Source organism: Camelus dromedarius, chromosome 9, assembly GCF_036321535.1.
Source record: "Camelus dromedarius isolate mCamDro1 chromosome 9, mCamDro1.pat, whole genome shotgun sequence".
NCBI lineage: Eukaryota > Metazoa > Chordata > Mammalia > Artiodactyla > Camelidae > Camelus > Camelus dromedarius.
The window spans coordinates 73,198,389-73,216,283 of record NC_087444.1 but is presented as its reverse complement, the minus strand read 5'-3'; the positions used below and the strand labels follow the sequence as shown (position 1 = coordinate 73,216,283).

The 17,895-nt window shown below is 41.8% G+C and overlaps 1 protein-coding gene across 2 annotated transcripts; it reads right to left on the bottom strand.

Moving 5' to 3' along the window:
* Window positions 1–3,260: 3,260 nt before the first annotated feature.
* Window positions 3,261–16,155, bottom strand: ELSPBP1 (epididymal sperm binding protein 1). Of its 2 annotated transcripts, XM_010991690.3 has the most exons (6): window positions 16,066–16,155; window positions 10,481–10,485; window positions 9,925–10,053; window positions 6,537–6,683; window positions 4,766–4,924; window positions 3,261–3,418 (listed from the first exon to the last, which is right to left on the bottom strand). In XM_010991690.3, the coding sequence occupies exons 1-6, from the start codon at window positions 16,137–16,139 to the stop codon at window positions 3,261–3,263; spliced, it is 672 nt and encodes a 223-aa protein (XP_010989992.1). In that variant the 5' UTR covers window positions 16,140–16,155. The 2 variants fall into 2 exon arrangements, with proteins under 2 accessions (XP_010989992.1, XP_031313357.1); XM_031457497.2 differs by lacking the exon at window positions 10,481–10,485 and having other exon boundaries at window positions 9,925–10,062; window positions 16,070–16,155.
* Window positions 16,156–17,895: the final 1,740 nt, after the last annotated feature.

The following is a 17,895-nucleotide window of genomic DNA, read 5'->3' as shown; positions in this document are numbered from 1 at the left end:
TTACATCGTAATGGGAGGAGACAGACACGAAACAAAATAAATGAGTAAATATAGCCATATCTGAGTGTTAGAAGGTGATGAGAGAGGTGGAAGAAATGGAGCAGGTAGTGGGGTTAAGGATGAGGAGGAGTTGCCATTCTAGGTATGGAGTTCATTGAGCACTGGGGTGGGGGGTGTGTCTGGGGAAGAGGTTTCAGACACAGTATAGTGCAAATGCAAAGGCCCTGAGGCAGGAACGTACCTGGAGCGTTGGAGGAATAGCAGGGAGACCAGGGTGGCTGAAGAGGGGTCAGAGTAGATCAGGGGTAAAATCATGCAAGTCTGTTCTTAGAGGCTATTTCGAGAACTTCGGAGGGTTTGGAGCAGAGGAGGGACATGGTCCAGATCACCTTTAAAAGAGGACTCCCGCCTCCTGTCTCAGCTCTGTCTCACTCCATCTATACACTAAAGTATCCACCTACACACTCTTTCGAGCACCTGTTCAATATATTTGCTGAGTCCCTACTAGTTGCCTGGCATTTTCCCAGATGATGGGAAAAGAGCAAGGAGAAGGACTTCAAGGAGCTCGCATTCTAGAGCCCTGCAATCCAGTAGGATCTTTGACGATGGTGGAATATTCTAGACCTGCATCGTCCTTTATGGTAGCCATGAGCCACGTGTGGCTATTGTGTGATAATTGTGGTGAGTGAGGCTGAGAGACTGGATTTTATCAAGTTAACAACATTTTATTAATAAATTATTGATATTACGAATTACTTAAGCTTACACAACCCCGTGTGGTCAGCGCATGTTCGTGCCATGAGTCGGATTATTCTAGGTCCTAGAGATAGCCTGATGATAAAGTCTTTGCTTTCTTGGAATTTATAGTGCAGTGTGGGGGTGGTGGGGGGAGAAAAAAAATCACTTAAGGGAAGTTCAGACAAGGATGAATACTTTGAGGGAGGTAAAGTGGAGTGGTTAGATACCCAGAGAATTGAAGGGAGCTGCAGAGGTGGCTTCACTAGCTAGAATGGTCAGAAAGGGCATTTCTTAGAGACGGGCTGTCTCTAGTTGGGTTCCCAGAGTTGCTCCTCTGTCTGAGAGTGGGAGCATGCAGTTTTATCAAGGAGTGTCCTTGGGATCGATACCTGGGGAAGGAACTTGGATTGGGCAGAGGGAGATGTTGAACGGCAATGCAAACTCAAGCAGTGGCTTGAGTGGAATGAGTGAGGGCACAGAGGTATAAAACGAGCTGAGGGAAGGTGCTAAATGAGATGGAGATGTGGGATCTGGGCAGAGGAGAACTATGCTTCCTATGGCATTTTTACAGGATCAAGTGAGGAGTGGCTCAGGTTGAGCTAAGCTACACTGGAAGAGATCTACCATAAATTTTCAGGCTTCTTTCACATCCATGCAACATAATTTTAATTTGACAACCCGATGGGAACCAGATGAGATTGAATGGCTAACGTCTATTCCTGCTATCTGGTTGTAGTGAGGAACAATGGTAGTCATTGCTCAGAGGGTATGAAGGAGGATGAGGACAGGGAGGGAGAAGAGGAGGATGGAGATAAGAGGGAGGTGGAGGGGGAGAGGGAAGAGGAGAAGGCAGGCAGGGATGGAGAGGAGGAGAAGAAAAATAACATGAGGTTGCATCTGGGCTCACGAACAGCTTCTGTAATCGATTATTGATGTCTGTCATGGGCACAGAAAAGGAATAGTTGAGGCAGTCTTGCAATGAATTTTCCACCTTCCATTTACTTACTAATTTATTTATTAATGATTTTATAAGCACTTGCAGATGCTCTACCCCAAATCTGTGATTTCCCAGAAAGAGACAGCAGGCTGCAATGACTTCCTAGGTCCCTGGGCTGAGAATCTGATCTTCCCACTATGAGACTTGCCAACCCAGTCACCAATGTTTCCTCCACCACACATTTGGATCCCTCACCATATTTCTCATTTTAGGAAGCAGAAGGAGGCAGCCCCAGAGTTAATTTGGGGTAACTTTATTGGTAGTTACACCATATTTTCACTCTGTACTTCACAAAGGACCAAGTGATTAAGCAGGATGGTGGACAGGGTGTTTCTAAAGGTGATTATCCAAGCTTGAAGGATGCAATGAAAAAGATAAAGCATGTTCCAGACTTCACAGGTCAGTCTTCCTCTGAAGATGTCTCCTCCCCTTGAAAACAGAACCAGTAGAGTTCAGGTAAATATGTAAACATTGACTCAACATGTAAAGTGAATTAAGAAGTGACTGTATTGATTTTCAAGACTCAATCAGAAGATGAAGCAGCTGAATCAAAAGCACCCCTGCCCGTCACCTGGCCAGTATGAACCATAAGTGCCTCAACCTCACCTCTACTGTAATAGGTCTGGTGGGAGGGGGACCTGCAGGAAGACAGAAGTTGGTGGCTTAGCACTAAAAATGTTCTCGGTCCTGGCCACAGACTGGGGACCACTGTAGGTGTTTTGTTTTTTTTTTTTTAAATGTCCATCCCATATCCAAATATCCCAAACCTACTCCCTTGCCTCTCCTTTGTTCAGGGAAGATAGCTTTCCCTGCCAAGCCAGACTTCAGGTCCATAAGCCACATGCACTGTAAGGGCAAATATTGCTGGAACAACCAGAACCATCCACACATCTAACGCAAGGGCTTCTTTTACTTTTAAATTCCAGAATTACAGAGTGATTAGGTCTGTGAATTTGAGCAGTAGGTCTAGAGAGAATTTCTACAGACTTTAGAATACAGAAGCCAGATGGAAAAGACTAGAAAAAAAGGATGAAGTTGGTCCTGTGGAGATAGTTGATGGTATGTGTGCTGACGTGGGGGTGGAGGGACAGAGGATGAAGAAGATGAGTGAACCTAATCTTTTCTTTGGTTAAGTATTTGATGATGGGGGTAATGGATCAACATCATGGCTTCTGGGGAGCAGAGGAGTCTTGGATACCTCGTTACAAGTCTGTTTTTTCATTTCACATTCCACTTTGAGAAATTCCACTGTCCCAATGGTTGCCACTCAAAGCTTCCCGGACCAAAACATTGGAATGGTGCTTTTCTGGGTCTGAAATCATTCTCCCACCTCCTCCCCCTGCTCTCCTGCTTGACACAGACATTCCAATTTCTTCCAGCCTTCTAAATTGGGAAACTGTCCCAGTCTTCCACTACCCACCCCTACCTATACCCATACTGAGTCCACTTTCTCTCCGAGAAACAAAACTCACTTTGCTGGGAACCTCAGCCAATCATGCTGGAAGGAAAAGATCTCACCTTTGCATCAACAGTACACCCAGGTGTGGTCCTGGTCATAGTTGTAAGAGGTTGCACACCACAAAAGGTTCTCCTCTGATCCTTTTCTGGTGCAGTTAAAATAATTCTTGTTTTTATAGTTGAATGGGAAGTGGCAGGGAAAGCCAGGAACCAGTGAGGAAACTCCTGAAGAGAAGAGGGAGGTAAGAGGGTTACGCCCGTGTCTTCATGCCCCAGTGAAGGTTTAAGCTTCATCACTGCATGTGGTTGTGTTGTTTGGGCATTGCTCAGGGGCTCCTGATGCAGGGTGAACTACTGACCTAACCCTAAGTGTCAGAAAAATTTTCTTCCCTCAGAAGCTACTCAACTTTAGGACTAGGGAAAGGGTGGGGGACAGACTGGAGGAGTGGAATGGGGACAAAGGGCAGAGTGAAAGCAGAAGGGGTCCTGGAGATGGAGGAGAAAGACAAGGTTAATGTCACCAGGAGAACCAGGGATCGGAGTGGAAGGCATGCAGAGGACAAAGTACAGGATGTCCTCTTTATTCATTCACAGATCTCGAATTTGCAAATTCGCCTACTCACTAAAATTTATCTGGAGCCCTGAAATCAATAGTCATGGTGCTTGGGTTGTTGGTTCACGGACATGGTGGAGTTTGCAGATGGCCTCTCTGGGGAGGTATAGTGTTGTTTGCCTTTCTGTCTGCTTTGATTGGCAACATGGACTCTGGAACGATTAGATGCAATTTGTAGAAGACGGCTACATTGTGAATAATTTTTGTTCAATAATTTCGTTCAATAAATTTTGTTCAATAATTCCAATAATTTCTCTCTGGTAGACAAGATAACCCCTAAGGTTTGATTGCCCTTTAGGTGTGAATGGATTTTGTATCTAATTTAGCAATCTAGTTTCAGCTCAAAGTTTTCTTCACTGACTATATACAGTCAACCTCTGTATCTGTGAGTTCTCTGAGGACTCAACCAATTCACGGAATTCAATACCCTCCACTGGTGAATCTGTGGATGCAGTGCTCGTGGATGTGGAGCCTGCGGATGTGGAACTCGCGAGTACCGAGTGCTGACTATTACACCATTTTATATGAGACTTGAGCATCCACGGATTTTTGCATTGGTGGGGATGTGGGAACCAATCCCCCACGGATGCTGAGGGAGGCTATATGTTTCTTGTAAGTCCTTTGAATTGGCTTTACCATCCTTCTACTTCCCTTATTAATAGATTTTTTAAAAATCTTAGCATGCACTGACTCTGTGTTTGTGTGTTAATATTTTGAAAATTTTATGTTGGTCCCCCATCTCTTGGATCTTCAGCGGACCCTATTTTGCCTGTTGCATTACAGTTTTGTTTATGCTATTGGTTCATCAGACCCATGAAGGGATGAATCTGCCTTATTCATCACTATATCCCCAGTGAGCAGCACAGGGTCTGGCACACAGTAGGGATGGAGTGGACGTTTGTTGAGTAAATGAGGGAAGGCATCCACCCACGCCCACCCAGTCCTCTTCCCCACGTTACTGGTGTCGGCACAGAGACTCCACTTTCTGTCATTATCCATATTCTCCGTGGTTGGGCACCAGAGCTTGTTGCTTTCGTCCTCAATGCACTCAGAGATCACATTATTTCTGTAGATGGAAGGGAAGATGCAGGGCTTGCTGAAAGAATTTCCCCCGTAGTCTGAAAATAAAGATGGAAATGTTACAGGTCAAGCAGAGATGATGAAATGGGCTTCCATTTATCACACATAAACTACATGCCAAGCTGTATCTCACGAACGGCAGTGTAATACTGAACACTCTCAAGCAAGTTCTTGGTGATATTATTTCCACTTTACAGATAAGTGAGAGCCAAAACCATCAACATCCAGTTTACTGTTTACATTCATCAGACTTTACTAGTCCACAGACCTCATCAACGCAGCTCTTCAGTCTAGGAAATTGTTGCCCAGGAACACAGAAATTGCAAATAACTTTACTGTTCACCTCAGGAATTTCCTGAAAAATCACTTCAATAAACACCAGAACTTTCAACTTTTCAGTAGCTCAAAAGACTGTTTAATCTTTCAGACTCTTTGAATCGTTCTCAGAAATTTAACCTTGCCAAGACCACCAACTCTAAACTCTATTTTCTGTATTATGATCCATACTTAATCCTAAGCACATCCCCACATTGAAAGACCCCAAGAACTTATTAATGCCCTGACTTTGCCCTTCCCCTGCAGGACACTATGAATACTCTGTCAAGGTGGTAATCTCCCTTACTTCGGTAAGCAAAAGACTCAGTATTGCCTAATTAAACAGGCTGCTTTGGTGGTGTTTTAAAAGAAGCCAGAATTTGACTAAGTCAGTACTTAGTGGTTAAGAGCATGATTTCTACAAATACATGTAGGTGTATGACTGAGACATTGTGCTGTACACCAGAAACTGACACACTGTAACTGACTGTACTTCAATCAATCAATCAATTAATCAACAATTCTTTTCAAAAAGAGCATGATTTCTGAAGCCTAGACTTCCTGGATCAAATCACAGCTCTACCACTTAGCAATTGAACATCTGTGAGCCTTAGTTTCCCTATCTGTAAAATGGGGCTAATAATCAAACGTTTTATTTTTTACCTCATAGGGTTTGTTGTGATGAATAAATGAGTTATTGCATGTGAAGCACTTAGAACAATGCCTGACATATAGCAAATGTTTGCTATAAGTTCACTATATTATGATCATTATCATTTTTATTATCTAATGTCTCCAAGATCACACAGCCAGTAAACTGCAACAGCAGACTTCTAACTATTAGAATTCTAACTTCAAAGCCCAAGTTTTGACTCCTGGCTCAGATGATAGGGAAGGTGGAAAACTCATATTTCTTAGGCATGTGGTATGTTCAGGACACCACAGCAGATAATTTTTGAAAGTGAACTCTCATTTTACAAAAGCTCTTGAAGGCAGATTTAGTGTCCTTATTTTGCAGTTAACAAAACTGACCAAGAGATTCAATAACTTTCCCCATGTAGATGGTGAAATCAGAACTAAAGGGTACCTTTTCTTCTAGTACCTTTTCTTGGGCATCTGTTTGATAATTTATGCAAATTCTAGAGCATGGAACATGGCCTCAGGACATTCCTGTCCCTTGTGGTTGTCATGATGGACTCTCTGAGAAGAGATTGGGTTCCCAGAAGTATTTCTCCTAGTTGCTCTGCTCTCTATTCTGCCATCATCCCCTCGTGAGCATCCTTGCTGTGCACCCTCCTCCCCACCAAACACATCATCCTTGCTCCAGTGCCTCACCATTTGTCTCACAGTACTTCCACTGCTGCTTCTCATCAAAGCTGGAGGTGACTGAGCACCACAGCCTTCCAAAGATGCTGCCTTCTGTGATGCACTTTTGATAGGATCTTCCTCGATAGATAAAGGGGAAGATGCATCGTGGGTAATCTGTACGGAAAGAAGTCCAGTAGTGGTTTGACTTTCTCTAGTCATTCCTAGGACAGAGTCATTTAATCTTCAGTCAGTCAATCAACCAACCACCAAAGTCCAGGACAAACATCAGGTTTGGAAGAGACTTTATACATTCATTTTATCAAGCATTTGGGAAGGAAAGCCTACTTCATATATGTTCACTCTTGAAGCTTCTCCAGTAGGGTTCCTAATCTCAACCCATGGTGCCCCTCCCAGGTGAACAAATGTAACATAATTCACATGGGGTTTTAAAAAAGAATCTGTTATTTTCACCAAAAGACTTACAGGAATAAAGTCAAAACAAAGAATTGCTATGGTTTATGACCAACCAATGAAGTCAAGGTTTTGATATACACAAAAAATGTTAAAATTACAGGAAAAAAATCAAATGTCAGTGAAGTCAAATATAGTAAAATTATCACCTAGGTGCTGGTGCCTTACTGCAACTTTCAGAAATAGACTGATTCTCCCACCACAAATGTAGGACAACAAATATAGTTTCCAGTATTATGTTTATAGTGGGTGGATGTACTCATGCACAAGGAGGGAATCAGGGTCATTGGGGGGAGAGGGAGGGACTGTCATAGATGAAGGAGTGAGTGAAGTCTTCCTTAAGCAGGTGACACTTGAAAAGACACCACACAATATGGAGAAGCCAGCCCTGCAAAAATCTGTGGGGAGTGAGTTCCAGGTAGAGGGAATAAAAGCGTGAAGAGTACAAAGACAGGAAGGCATTCAGAATATTCGAGAAACATGGCGACCACTGTAGCTGGAGCTCAGCAGGCAAAGAATGGAGTGGTAGAAGATGCAGACAGAGAAAGGCCAGGTCAGGTAGAGCTTTGCAGACCAAGGTGAAGGCTTTTCTTTCTCTCTTTTTTTTCTATTACATTGTATAAGTTCCTTTTATATTGTGGATATCAATCCCTTATCCAATATATAATTTGCAAATATGTTCTCCCATTCCATAGACTGCCTTTTCGTTTTGTTGATGGTTTCCTTTGCTGCACAGAAGCTTTTTGGTTTGGTGTCATCCCATTTGTTTATTTTTGCTTTTGTTGCCTTTGCTTTTGGTGTTAAATCCAAACAAATCATCACCAAGACCAAGACCAAGACAGATGATTAGGAGCTTACCACCTGTTTTCATCTAGGATTTTTATGGTTTCAGGTCTTTCATTTTGAGTTGATTTTTGTCTGTGGCATAAGATAGGGGTCCTATTTCATCCTTTTGCAAGTGGCTGTCCAGCTTCCCAGCACCATTTATTGAAGAGACTCTCCTTTCGCTCTTGTATATTCTTGGCTTCTTTGTTATAAATTAAATTGACCATAGATGCATGGGTTTATTCCTGGGCTCTCTATTTTGTTCCATTGATCTATGTGTCAATTTTTTATGCCAATACCATACTGTTTTGATTACTCTAGCTTTGTACTATAGTTTGAAATCAGGACACTTGATGCCTCTAGCTTTGTTTTTCTTTCTCAAGATCACATTGGCTATTTGGGGTTAGGGTATTCCCTGAAATGTGATGGTGAGCCATGGAGGGTCATGAGCAGGGGCGTGGTACTGCCTGACTTAACCTCAAAAGGTTACTTTGGCTGATACGTGGGGAAATAGATGAGGGATGTTGCTGTTTAGCAATATTTGGGGAACAAAGAGTTGATGGTGATTTGAAGAAAGGTAAGAGCATTGGAGGGGTAGGAAGAAGCTGAAGTTGGTATCTATTTTGAAGCAGAGTCAATGAGCTAGTTTGGGATTCACAGATACACATTACTATATATAAAATAGATAAACAGCAAGGTCCCACTGTCTAGCACAGGGAACTATATTCAATACCTGTAATAGCCTATAATGAAAAGAATATGAGAAGATATATATATTTATATTTATATATATATATAACTGAATCACTATGCTATACACCAGAAACACAACATTATAAACCAACTATACTTCAATTTAAAAAAAAAGGCAAGACTTCATCTGAGCAGGAGCCTAGATGATTTGGCTGCATGAGGCTGAATCAAAAGCAAGTGTTGAATTCTTTAATCTGTTCAAAACAATAAAATGATGGAATTAAATATCTCTAGACCCTGACTGTGTCTGTGTATAAACTCTTGGCAGAATTTTGCCTCCCTTTTGCATGTCTTAAGCATGTTCAGGGACTTCTTTTCTGGAATTAAAAAAAAAATGTCTGTTTCTAATTTTCTAATTCAGTTTCAGCCAGTTGCTCCTGATCTGCATTGTCTGAACTAGAGTGGAGGTTTTCAACAGAAGCAGGACACACACACATAATTTTATTGCTTTATCATGCTAGGCAGATATTGCATTTTTTTACAAATTGAAGGATCCTGGCAACCTTGCATCGAGTAAGTCAATCAGAGCCATTTTTTCCAATGGCATTTGCTTACTTCGAAATTAATAATTAATGTGTGCTCTGATTCCTCCGCCGACTGGCCGTTTCTCCATCTCTCTCCCTCATCCCAGGTCTCCCTGTTCCCTGAGACACAACAATATTGAAATTGGGCCAATTAATAACCCTACAGTGGCCTCTAAGTGTTCAGGTGAAAGGAAGTGGCACACGTCTCTCACTTTAAATCAAAATCCATAAATGAGTAAACTTAGTGAGGAGGGCATGTCGAAAACCGAGACAGGATGAAAGCTTGGCTTCTTTTGCAAACAGTTAGCTAAGTTGTGAGTGCAAACAAAAAGTTCTTGAAGGAAATTAAAAGTGCTCCTCTAGTGAACACACAAGTGAAATGATAGGAAAGTGAAACAGCCTTATTTCTGATGGGAAGAAAGCTTGAGTGGTCCAGGTAGAGGATCAAATTAGCCACAACCTTCCCTTAAGCCAAAGCCTAACCCAGAGCAAGACCCCAACTCTCCTCAATTCTATGAAGGCTGAGAGGGGTGAGGAAGCTGCAGAAGAAAAGTTTGAAGCCAGCAGAGGTTGGTTCATGAGGTTTAAGGAAAGATGCCGTTCCTTCTGGTCAACTTGTCTTATAATATTACAATGGAAAGAGCATAATTTTTAGCACTAGTATTCTTGACATTATTAACTATTATTAAAACTTATTAATGCCTTTCAGGGCATTTTCTATGCACACATACATATTATAACTTGTCTGCCAAAAATATGATCATATTATATGCAGTCCCACATTCTCTTTTGTAATCCATCATTTCAAGAAAGGTGCCAATGGGACGGTGTGGACCACTCACCTTCAACCATGCAGTATTTCCACTTTCCATCATAAACAGTCCTGGTTGCACACCAAGGGGAGAAGCTGTTGGCTCTGGTGCAAGAGAAGTAAGTAGAACCCTTGTAGGTGAAGGGAAAGACACATGAATCTTTCTTATCTGAAGGACAGAGGGACAAAATGGGGGATTAGTCCCAAAGAATGAGCCAAGGATGAGACTTGGTCTGGTTTTCATGATGGTCTGAAGGCTACACGTGTAGTCTTTGCATCCAGCCTCCTAATGACAGAAAGGTGTGTCCAGTTTATGTTTGGACCAAGGGTATTGGGGATGAGTTTCATAAACAATGAAGGCAACCCAAGGTACACCGTTCCTCCAGACCACTGCTTCTGCAAGCGGGCAGCTCTAAGGTCACGCAAGATACATCTGGTGAATCACGAGATCCTGTTAGATAACGTGGAGACACACATTAAACGATTTTGAAACATGGACTGAAAAACGATTTCCTTTTTCAATGCTCTTTCAATCCTTCTGATTATACCAAAGAGAAAGCTTCGATGTAATGCTAGTCTTTCTCTACCATGTCTCTAATACTTAATAATCTCCCCTTTTAACAAAAAGAGAGGGCAGGACTCAGGCTCAAAGCCTCCTTCGGACAAGGGCATCTAGTAGAATTTGATAAAAGGATCTTGTTCTCATGATATTTATTTTTATTTGTACTTCCTATTTATGGCAAGTAGTAGTGCTGTCATGGATTACAGAGCTGACGCTAACTATTCTTTTAAAAGAAATGTATTAAAGTGAAGGAAAGTGAGCACATTTAAAGAAAAATGTTGAATACATAGTATTTCTGGTGGCATAGATGTGGCAAGTATGACAGGGTGACACTTGGGTGAGTAAAGTTTAGGAAACACAATTCTTGACCTTTCTATTTTTCTGTACGAGGACCAGGGCTTTATCTCCTTTTAATTAATTTTTTATTTTATTTTATTTTTCATATATTTTTATTGAAGCGTAGTCAGTTTACAATGTTGTGTCAAGTTCTAGTGTACAGCATAATGCTTCAGTCATATAAGAACATACATATATTAATTTTCATATTCTCTTTCATTATAGGTTACTACAAGATATTGAATATAGTTCCCTGTGCTATACAGTATAAACTTGTTGTTTATCTATTTTATATATATTAGTTAGTATCTGCAAATCTTGAACTCCCAGTTTATCCCTTCCCACCCTCTTCCCCTCTGGGAACCATAAGTTTGTTTTCTATGTCTGTGAGTCTGTTTCTGTTTTGTAAATAAGTTCATTTGTCTTTTTTTTTTTCAAAGCTTCCACATATGAGTGATATCTTATGGTATTTTTCTTTCTCTTTCTGGCTTACTTCACTTAGAATGACATTCTCCAGGTCCATCCATGTTGCTTCAAATGGCATTATTTTATTATTTTGTATGGCTGAGTAATATTCCATTGTATAAATATACCACAACTTCCTTATCCAGTCATCTGTTGAGGGACATTTAGGTTGTTTCCATGTCTTGGCTATTGTAGATAGTGCTGCTACGAATATTGGGGTGCAGGTGTCTTTTTTAATTAAGGTTCCCTCTGGATATGTGCCCAGGAGTGGAATTGCTGGATCAGATGGTAAGTCTATCTTTTACACAGTGTATCCTCAGAACCTAGTATCGTGACTTGCTCATAGCAGATGTTTAAGAAATAACTGACAGAATAAAATAAGTCTGGGAAACGCCAGATGGTATAGGGTTAGTTTCCTTTAGCGAAGGACTTGTCAGAAACGTCCATATGCAAATGAGGATTGAATTCGCAGGAGCAGTATAGAGTGTATTGAGTTTTCCTTTTTTCCCCACCACTCAATAGCTCCAGAGACTAATGATCCTTGAAACACATCTTAAGTTCTTCATTTCATGAAGAAGCAAATGAAGACCCCCATAAGATAAGGAGTGATTTGAAGTTAATAGCTTTTTTTTTTTCAGCAGAACTAGAATGAGGACGTGGATTTTCATCTACTAGTCCAAGATGATGGCTTCACTCCTTGCCTTCATGTGCCTCCTTTCCTCCCCACTTCCTGCCTCCTCCCAGATATCATGATGGATTACTGTGAGTACGATACTCTCATAAGTTGTTTGTGTGTGCACACACATATGTGCACGCACACGTGTCTTCCCGCACGTGTATGTGTGTGTGTTAGCTCATGTTACAAAGATGGTGAGGCAAAGCTTCTGTGTCCTCACCAAATCCAGCTTCCTTTTCTTTCTGAGCTCATCACTAGAATCCATTTTTCAGCCTTTCTTATAGTTACGTGGGACCATGGAGTCAATTATGGCTCATAGGATGTGGGTGAAAATGATGTTATCATTCCGTGCCTCAAAAAGTCCCAAGCACCCTTCCACACCCCTTTCTTCCTCTGTCTGCCAGCTGGGTCTGGAACAGTGGTTCTCAATGGAGAAAGGGTGATTATGACCCAGCTTCCCCAGGGGACATTAGGTAATGTTTGAAGACATTTTTGGTTGTTACAAGAGAGAGTGGGAGACACAGGTAGCTCTGCTACTGGTATCTACTGGGTAGAGGCCAGGAATATTGCTAACCATCGTACCATGCAGAGGACGTGAGTCCAGAGCAAAGAGTCACCCCAATGTCAATAGTGCCAAGGTTGAGAAACTCTGAAAAGGAGGACCCTGCAGAGAATGCTGAGGCCTTAGGGGATGGTGGCACCACAAGACAGAAGGGTCCTGTGTCTCTGAATTACAACAAAAGAGACTTCCCACCAAACACCCACACGGAAGTTCAGACAAGTTCAATGTGAACCTCTATTGAGTTAAGCCACTGACATTTGGAAATTGTTATAGCAGTTAGCCCATTACTAACACAGATGGACAAGACAGTCTCTCTCTTCTGTCTGTAATCTAGCAGCTCCACCCTTGTTCTGGATCAGATTCTTACCCTGATTACTTTGGCAAAGGCCGTGAGAGGGATGAGAGATGGATTGGGAGAAAGCAGAGAAGGCCGATCTCCTTCTTTGAGACTCACCAATGGGTTGATGCCATTAGGGAATCCTTGAGTAACACTGCATTTTCCACCTCTGGGTCTCCTCTGGGTCTCAGAACTCTTTGGTCTTGGTTTTGTAAAGTTTAAAACAGTTAATATCTAGAAAGGGCTTAGAAAGGTATCCAGGCATGACTGCCACTCAACAAAAGTTAGTCATCATCATCTTCAACTTCATCATCATCAATGATTTTCCTCAACCAGTAATACCACTGAGTATGTGGGACGCTGGTGCTGACGGGGAGGGCAGGCAGGTACCCCTCCCCCCGCCCCGTACATAGAATTAAGTATATCCTTGGGAGTTGTTAGTAAAAATCAACACATAATAGATACTATTAGCCATCTGCAAAGTAATCCAGCAGATGGTCTAATCTTCTTAACTGGGTTAAAATCCTCCATAATCCGGGGCCCTGCTGACCTCTCTGTTCTCACTCCCTGATTAACATTTCCTTGACCTTACTCCGTGGTCCTTCTTGTCTCTGGAGTTCTGCTCATGCCCTTCATCCCACCTTGAATGCCCTTCCTCTCTGTCTAGTTTACTCCCTGCTCATTCATCCACTAAGACTTGGCTCAGCCTGGATTAATTCTCTTCTTCCCTCCCATCATACTCTTAGCCACTCTCTATAAATGGACTTACCAATTTTTGAAATGATAGAATTGTCTGTTTACTTATCTCTCACTCCCACTCACTATGAGTTCTCTGAGTGTAGGGAGTGGGTTTTACTTATTGCTCTGTTTCTGGCCCATAACACAGTGCCTGGCACTTAGGAATCACTCAGAAAGTATGTATTGAATAAATTAGTCTGTAAATCTGTGCGGGGTTGGGGTGGGGCTTGGAGATACTGAGTTTCAGCACAGAAATGTTGGGGGGGGTCGGTCTCAGGAAAGCATGACCAAAATGAGACAGTTTGACAATAGAAAGGCTGACAATTACCATACTTCAATATATACACACATACATACACACACACACACACACGCGCGCACGCACGCACACACATACACAAAAAGAAAAGAAAAAAGAAAAGCTGACAAGCAAGTACATTGTCTGAATAAACTATATGTTCTCAGCCTTCTAGGGACTTGTCGGTTCTTTTGGGAATCTGAACTTTCTCTCTAGGAAAATGCTCGTGTGCTCTGTGGTAGACACTGCTGCGTGTTCACCAAAACCAGCTTCATTGGCCTCCCAAACACACTGCTAAACTACATTTCCCAGACTCCCTTGCAGTTAGGCATTATGTGGGTCCTGGCCCTCGGAAGTGGGAGGAAGTGATATATGTAACTTCATGGCCTGGCCAAAAAAACTCTCCTCCCAAATCCTCCAGACTCTCTTGATCCTTGTCGATCAGCTAAAAGCAAAGAAACCACAAAGTACTCTCACGCCCTAGGGGATGGTGGAACCCAGAGACAGAAGGAGCCTGGATCCCTGCTGACCGGGTGTACCCTCAACGGACTTTGTAGGAACAAGTAATAAAATGTTATCGTGTTAAGCTACTGATAATTTGGAATGTGTCTGTTACAACGGCTACCCTCGCTGGCCTGATAATTACACATCTTTTTGATACAAATCCAGGGGTTCATGGACTCCAGTGCTTGCCAAGTGACCCCAAATTAGGAATCTCTGGAATATAGAATGTGATCACTGAAACGGGAATTCACGGGATCAAAGTGTAATGAATATGGGAGTGTTTCTTGAACCTTTTCCAAGGGAGAAAAATGTGTCAGGCAGAAAAAGATTCTAATATGGAGACTGTTTTACCATACCTTGAGTGAACTATGTATAATCAAGTTCTCTCTTTATTCTGCTTCGATGTGTACTGTACAATCTTTGGGTGGTTAATTTAGATTCCTAGATACATTAAGTGTGTAGCCTCACACCCACTAGAGCGGACACAATATTTTTTGTACCAATCCAATTAAAAAAAATTTTTTTTATTTTGGGTTTTTTTTTTTTAAACACCGTTATTTGGGTAAAGATACTATTTTTTAAGCAGAAAACAACACAGTGGCAAGGATTTGGGAAACACGGAACCCTTGTGCACTGCTGGTGGGAATGTAAAATGGCACAGCTGCTATGGGAAATTGTATGGCTGTTCCTCAAAAATTTAAAAACAGAGTTACCCTATGACCCAGCAAGTCCACTCCCGAGTGTATACTCAAAATAATTGAAAGTAGGTTCTCAAAGAGATGTTTCTAATACCCAGGTTCAAAACAGCATTGTTCACAATAGCCAGAAGGTGGAAACAATCCAAGTGTCCATCAATGGATGACTGGATAAATAAAAGTGAGGTGCATATATATATTTATTATATATTTTATATATATATGTATATACACACATACATAGATGTATAATGGAATATCATTCAGCCTTGAAAGGAAATTCTGGCACATTCTGCAGCATGGATGGTCTCTGAGTACATTATGCTAAGCCAGTCACAAAAATGCAAATGTTACATGATTCTACTTACAGGAGGTACCTACTGTAATCAAATTTGTAAAGCCAGGAGGTATAACGGTGGTTGCCAGGGGCAAGGGAGAGGGTGGAATGGGAGCTGTTTAACGGGTACAGAGTTTTAACTTTACAAAATGAAGAGTGCTGGATGCTCGCTGCACAACTATGTGACTGTACTTACTACTGAACTGTGCACCAAAAAAATGATCAAGAAGGTACATTTTATGTTCTGTGTACTTTACCACAATCTAAAAAAATGAGTATGAAGGGAGTGTCCAAGTAGGGGGTCTAGAGATTTCAGTGCATTGGAATTATTGAACCCCTCTTTTTAATTCATATATTTGCCTTCCCCCTGCCATGCTGAGTGTTATAAAAGATGCTTGTGTCTGTTATTTTATTTAATCTGTAAAATAGCCCCATGAGGTAAACGCCATTATTCCTCATTCAAGGTTGAGCACTTACTTTAGAGAGGTTACATCGCATGAGCAAGGTCACACAGAGAAAAAGTAGCAGATCCAGGGTCTAAACCCCACGTCTATGCGAGATTTCTACTAAAGTATCTCCTCCCTACTTGGATCCCGTAATCCTTACTTTGGTCCATTCACTTTTTCCCATTTCTAAATCCTCCCCATCATTTCCCAGTATACTTACCTCCACTTGTTTCACAGGAGGAGAGGAGGAAAGTCACGTATCCCACCAGGTAACTGGACCATCCATACATCTCGACTGGCCTCTTCTCCCTGGATTGAAGGACGACAAAAACTTTGCTCCCAAGGGTTTCTTTTCTCTTCCACTAACTCCCAGGTTTGATGTCATGGGTGCCATTTTCTTTCTATCCCCAGAGGGTGATAAAGAATAACTTATTCTTATAGAAAAGATAATTACCTCTACTGCCATTATGGATGGAATGGAGAGACAAAGCATTTGTTGAGCACTTACTGTATTCCAGGCTAGATGCTCAAATCACTTCATGCCACTTGGTTCTCAAACATCAAATAACAAACATTTTCCACCCCACTTTCTGGATGAGGAAATTGAGGCTCAAGAAGCCAAGTAATCTGCCTGAGGAAGTGGTAGGAGTCTAGCCAACATAAATGACTATAAATTATATCGGATTTTCAACTGGGCAATCAGTGCCCCTAACCCCCACATTGTTGAAGGGTTAACTGTACCTCTTAACTCGTGATAATTGCTGTGCAGGAGAACAGAGGCTGTGAAAAACAGCCTAAACCCCACGTCTATGCGAGATTTCTACTAAAGTATCTCCTCCCTACTTGGATCCCGTAATCCTTACTTTGGTCCATTCACTGGGGGCAAGGTTACTCTTGATTGACAGGTCAGGGGAGGCTCTTTTGAGAAATTCATTCTTTAATTCAGAATTCTCCACCATATTTATAATAAAATCCACAGTCCATGCCAAGCCCTTCCCCTTGAAACTCATTCGTTATCACTCTTGCTTTCCCTTGATCCGTACCCTAGTCTTTTTACTGTTTCTTGCATGAGCCAGCTGCGTTTGTTTTTATCTCAGGGCCTTCCTCTTCTCCCCGCCACCCCATGCTTTCCTATCGGATGCTTTCCTGTCCGCCCTCAACCCCAGCCCACACATTTGCATAGTTTGCTTCTTTGTGCCGTAAAGGATTTTGCACACAATTGAGGAGTTGATGTGGGCTGATATTCTGCAATGTTAATGGGTCCACTTGAATCAAGTCATGCATATTAAAAGAACATATGTTGGGGGTGGTTCAAGACAAAGATTGAACTGTGAAGTGAGCCTTAATAGCCAAATGCCTGGAACACTCAGGTTAGGACCGAGTTATTCTTCCAAAGCAAAGCGTTCAAACGCTTTGGAAGACATTTTGTCTCGGGCCGTGGGGTAGTTGGGGCTGGCATCCTGCCACTGTCACCATGTTGTTGGTTGGTAGGAAAGAGGGTTGCTGTGGCTTTGGAGTCAACCCACAGTCAGATGTGGATGCAGTTTTCTCAGTTATCAAGTGAGGGACAATAAAACCAGTAAGATCTTATAAGTGGGGTAGATGCTAGAAAGCACTTTGCAAATGGCAGAGGGCGTGCCAGGTAGATAATAACGACCATTTACGAATCTGGGGGAGAATCAAATGTTACCACTTCCTCTAAACCCTTTACCTACAGTTTCATGCTTCTGTCCCTGCCTCCTCCAAAACCCCAATATCTATACCTTCATTAATTCATTAACCTCAAGTTTTCATTTACCCCTCTTCCCAAGATTCAAATTTAATTAATATTTTTTTTTTGCTGATATACTCAGATCCCCAAAGGCAGAACTTTGTAATGCTTAAAAGCACCTGAACTGGATTTGAATGCTTTGCCTCTTACTTCCTTTATGACCTTAAAATAGTTATTCGTCCCTCTGGGTCTCAGTTCTTCATCTGTAAAATAGAGACAGTGATCATTGCTGTTGGCTCAGAAAGTTAGTACGAGGTAGTTAGAAGATGCTGTGA

Excerpts from the sequence above, each read along its gene's own strand:
- ELSPBP1 (XM_010991690.3), bottom strand. The coding sequence starts at position 16,139 with ATGTATGGATGGTCCAGTTACCTGGTGGGATACGTGACTTTCCTCCTC. Across the intron at positions 6,684-9,924 it reads GAAATACTGCATGGTTGAAG|ATTACCCACGATGCATCTTC; the intron begins GTGAGTGGTCCA and ends CTTTCCGTACAG. Across the intron at positions 4,925-6,536 it reads GAAGTACTGTGAGACAAATG|ACTACGGGGGAAATTCTTTC; the intron begins GTGAGGCACTGG and ends CTTTATTTTCAG.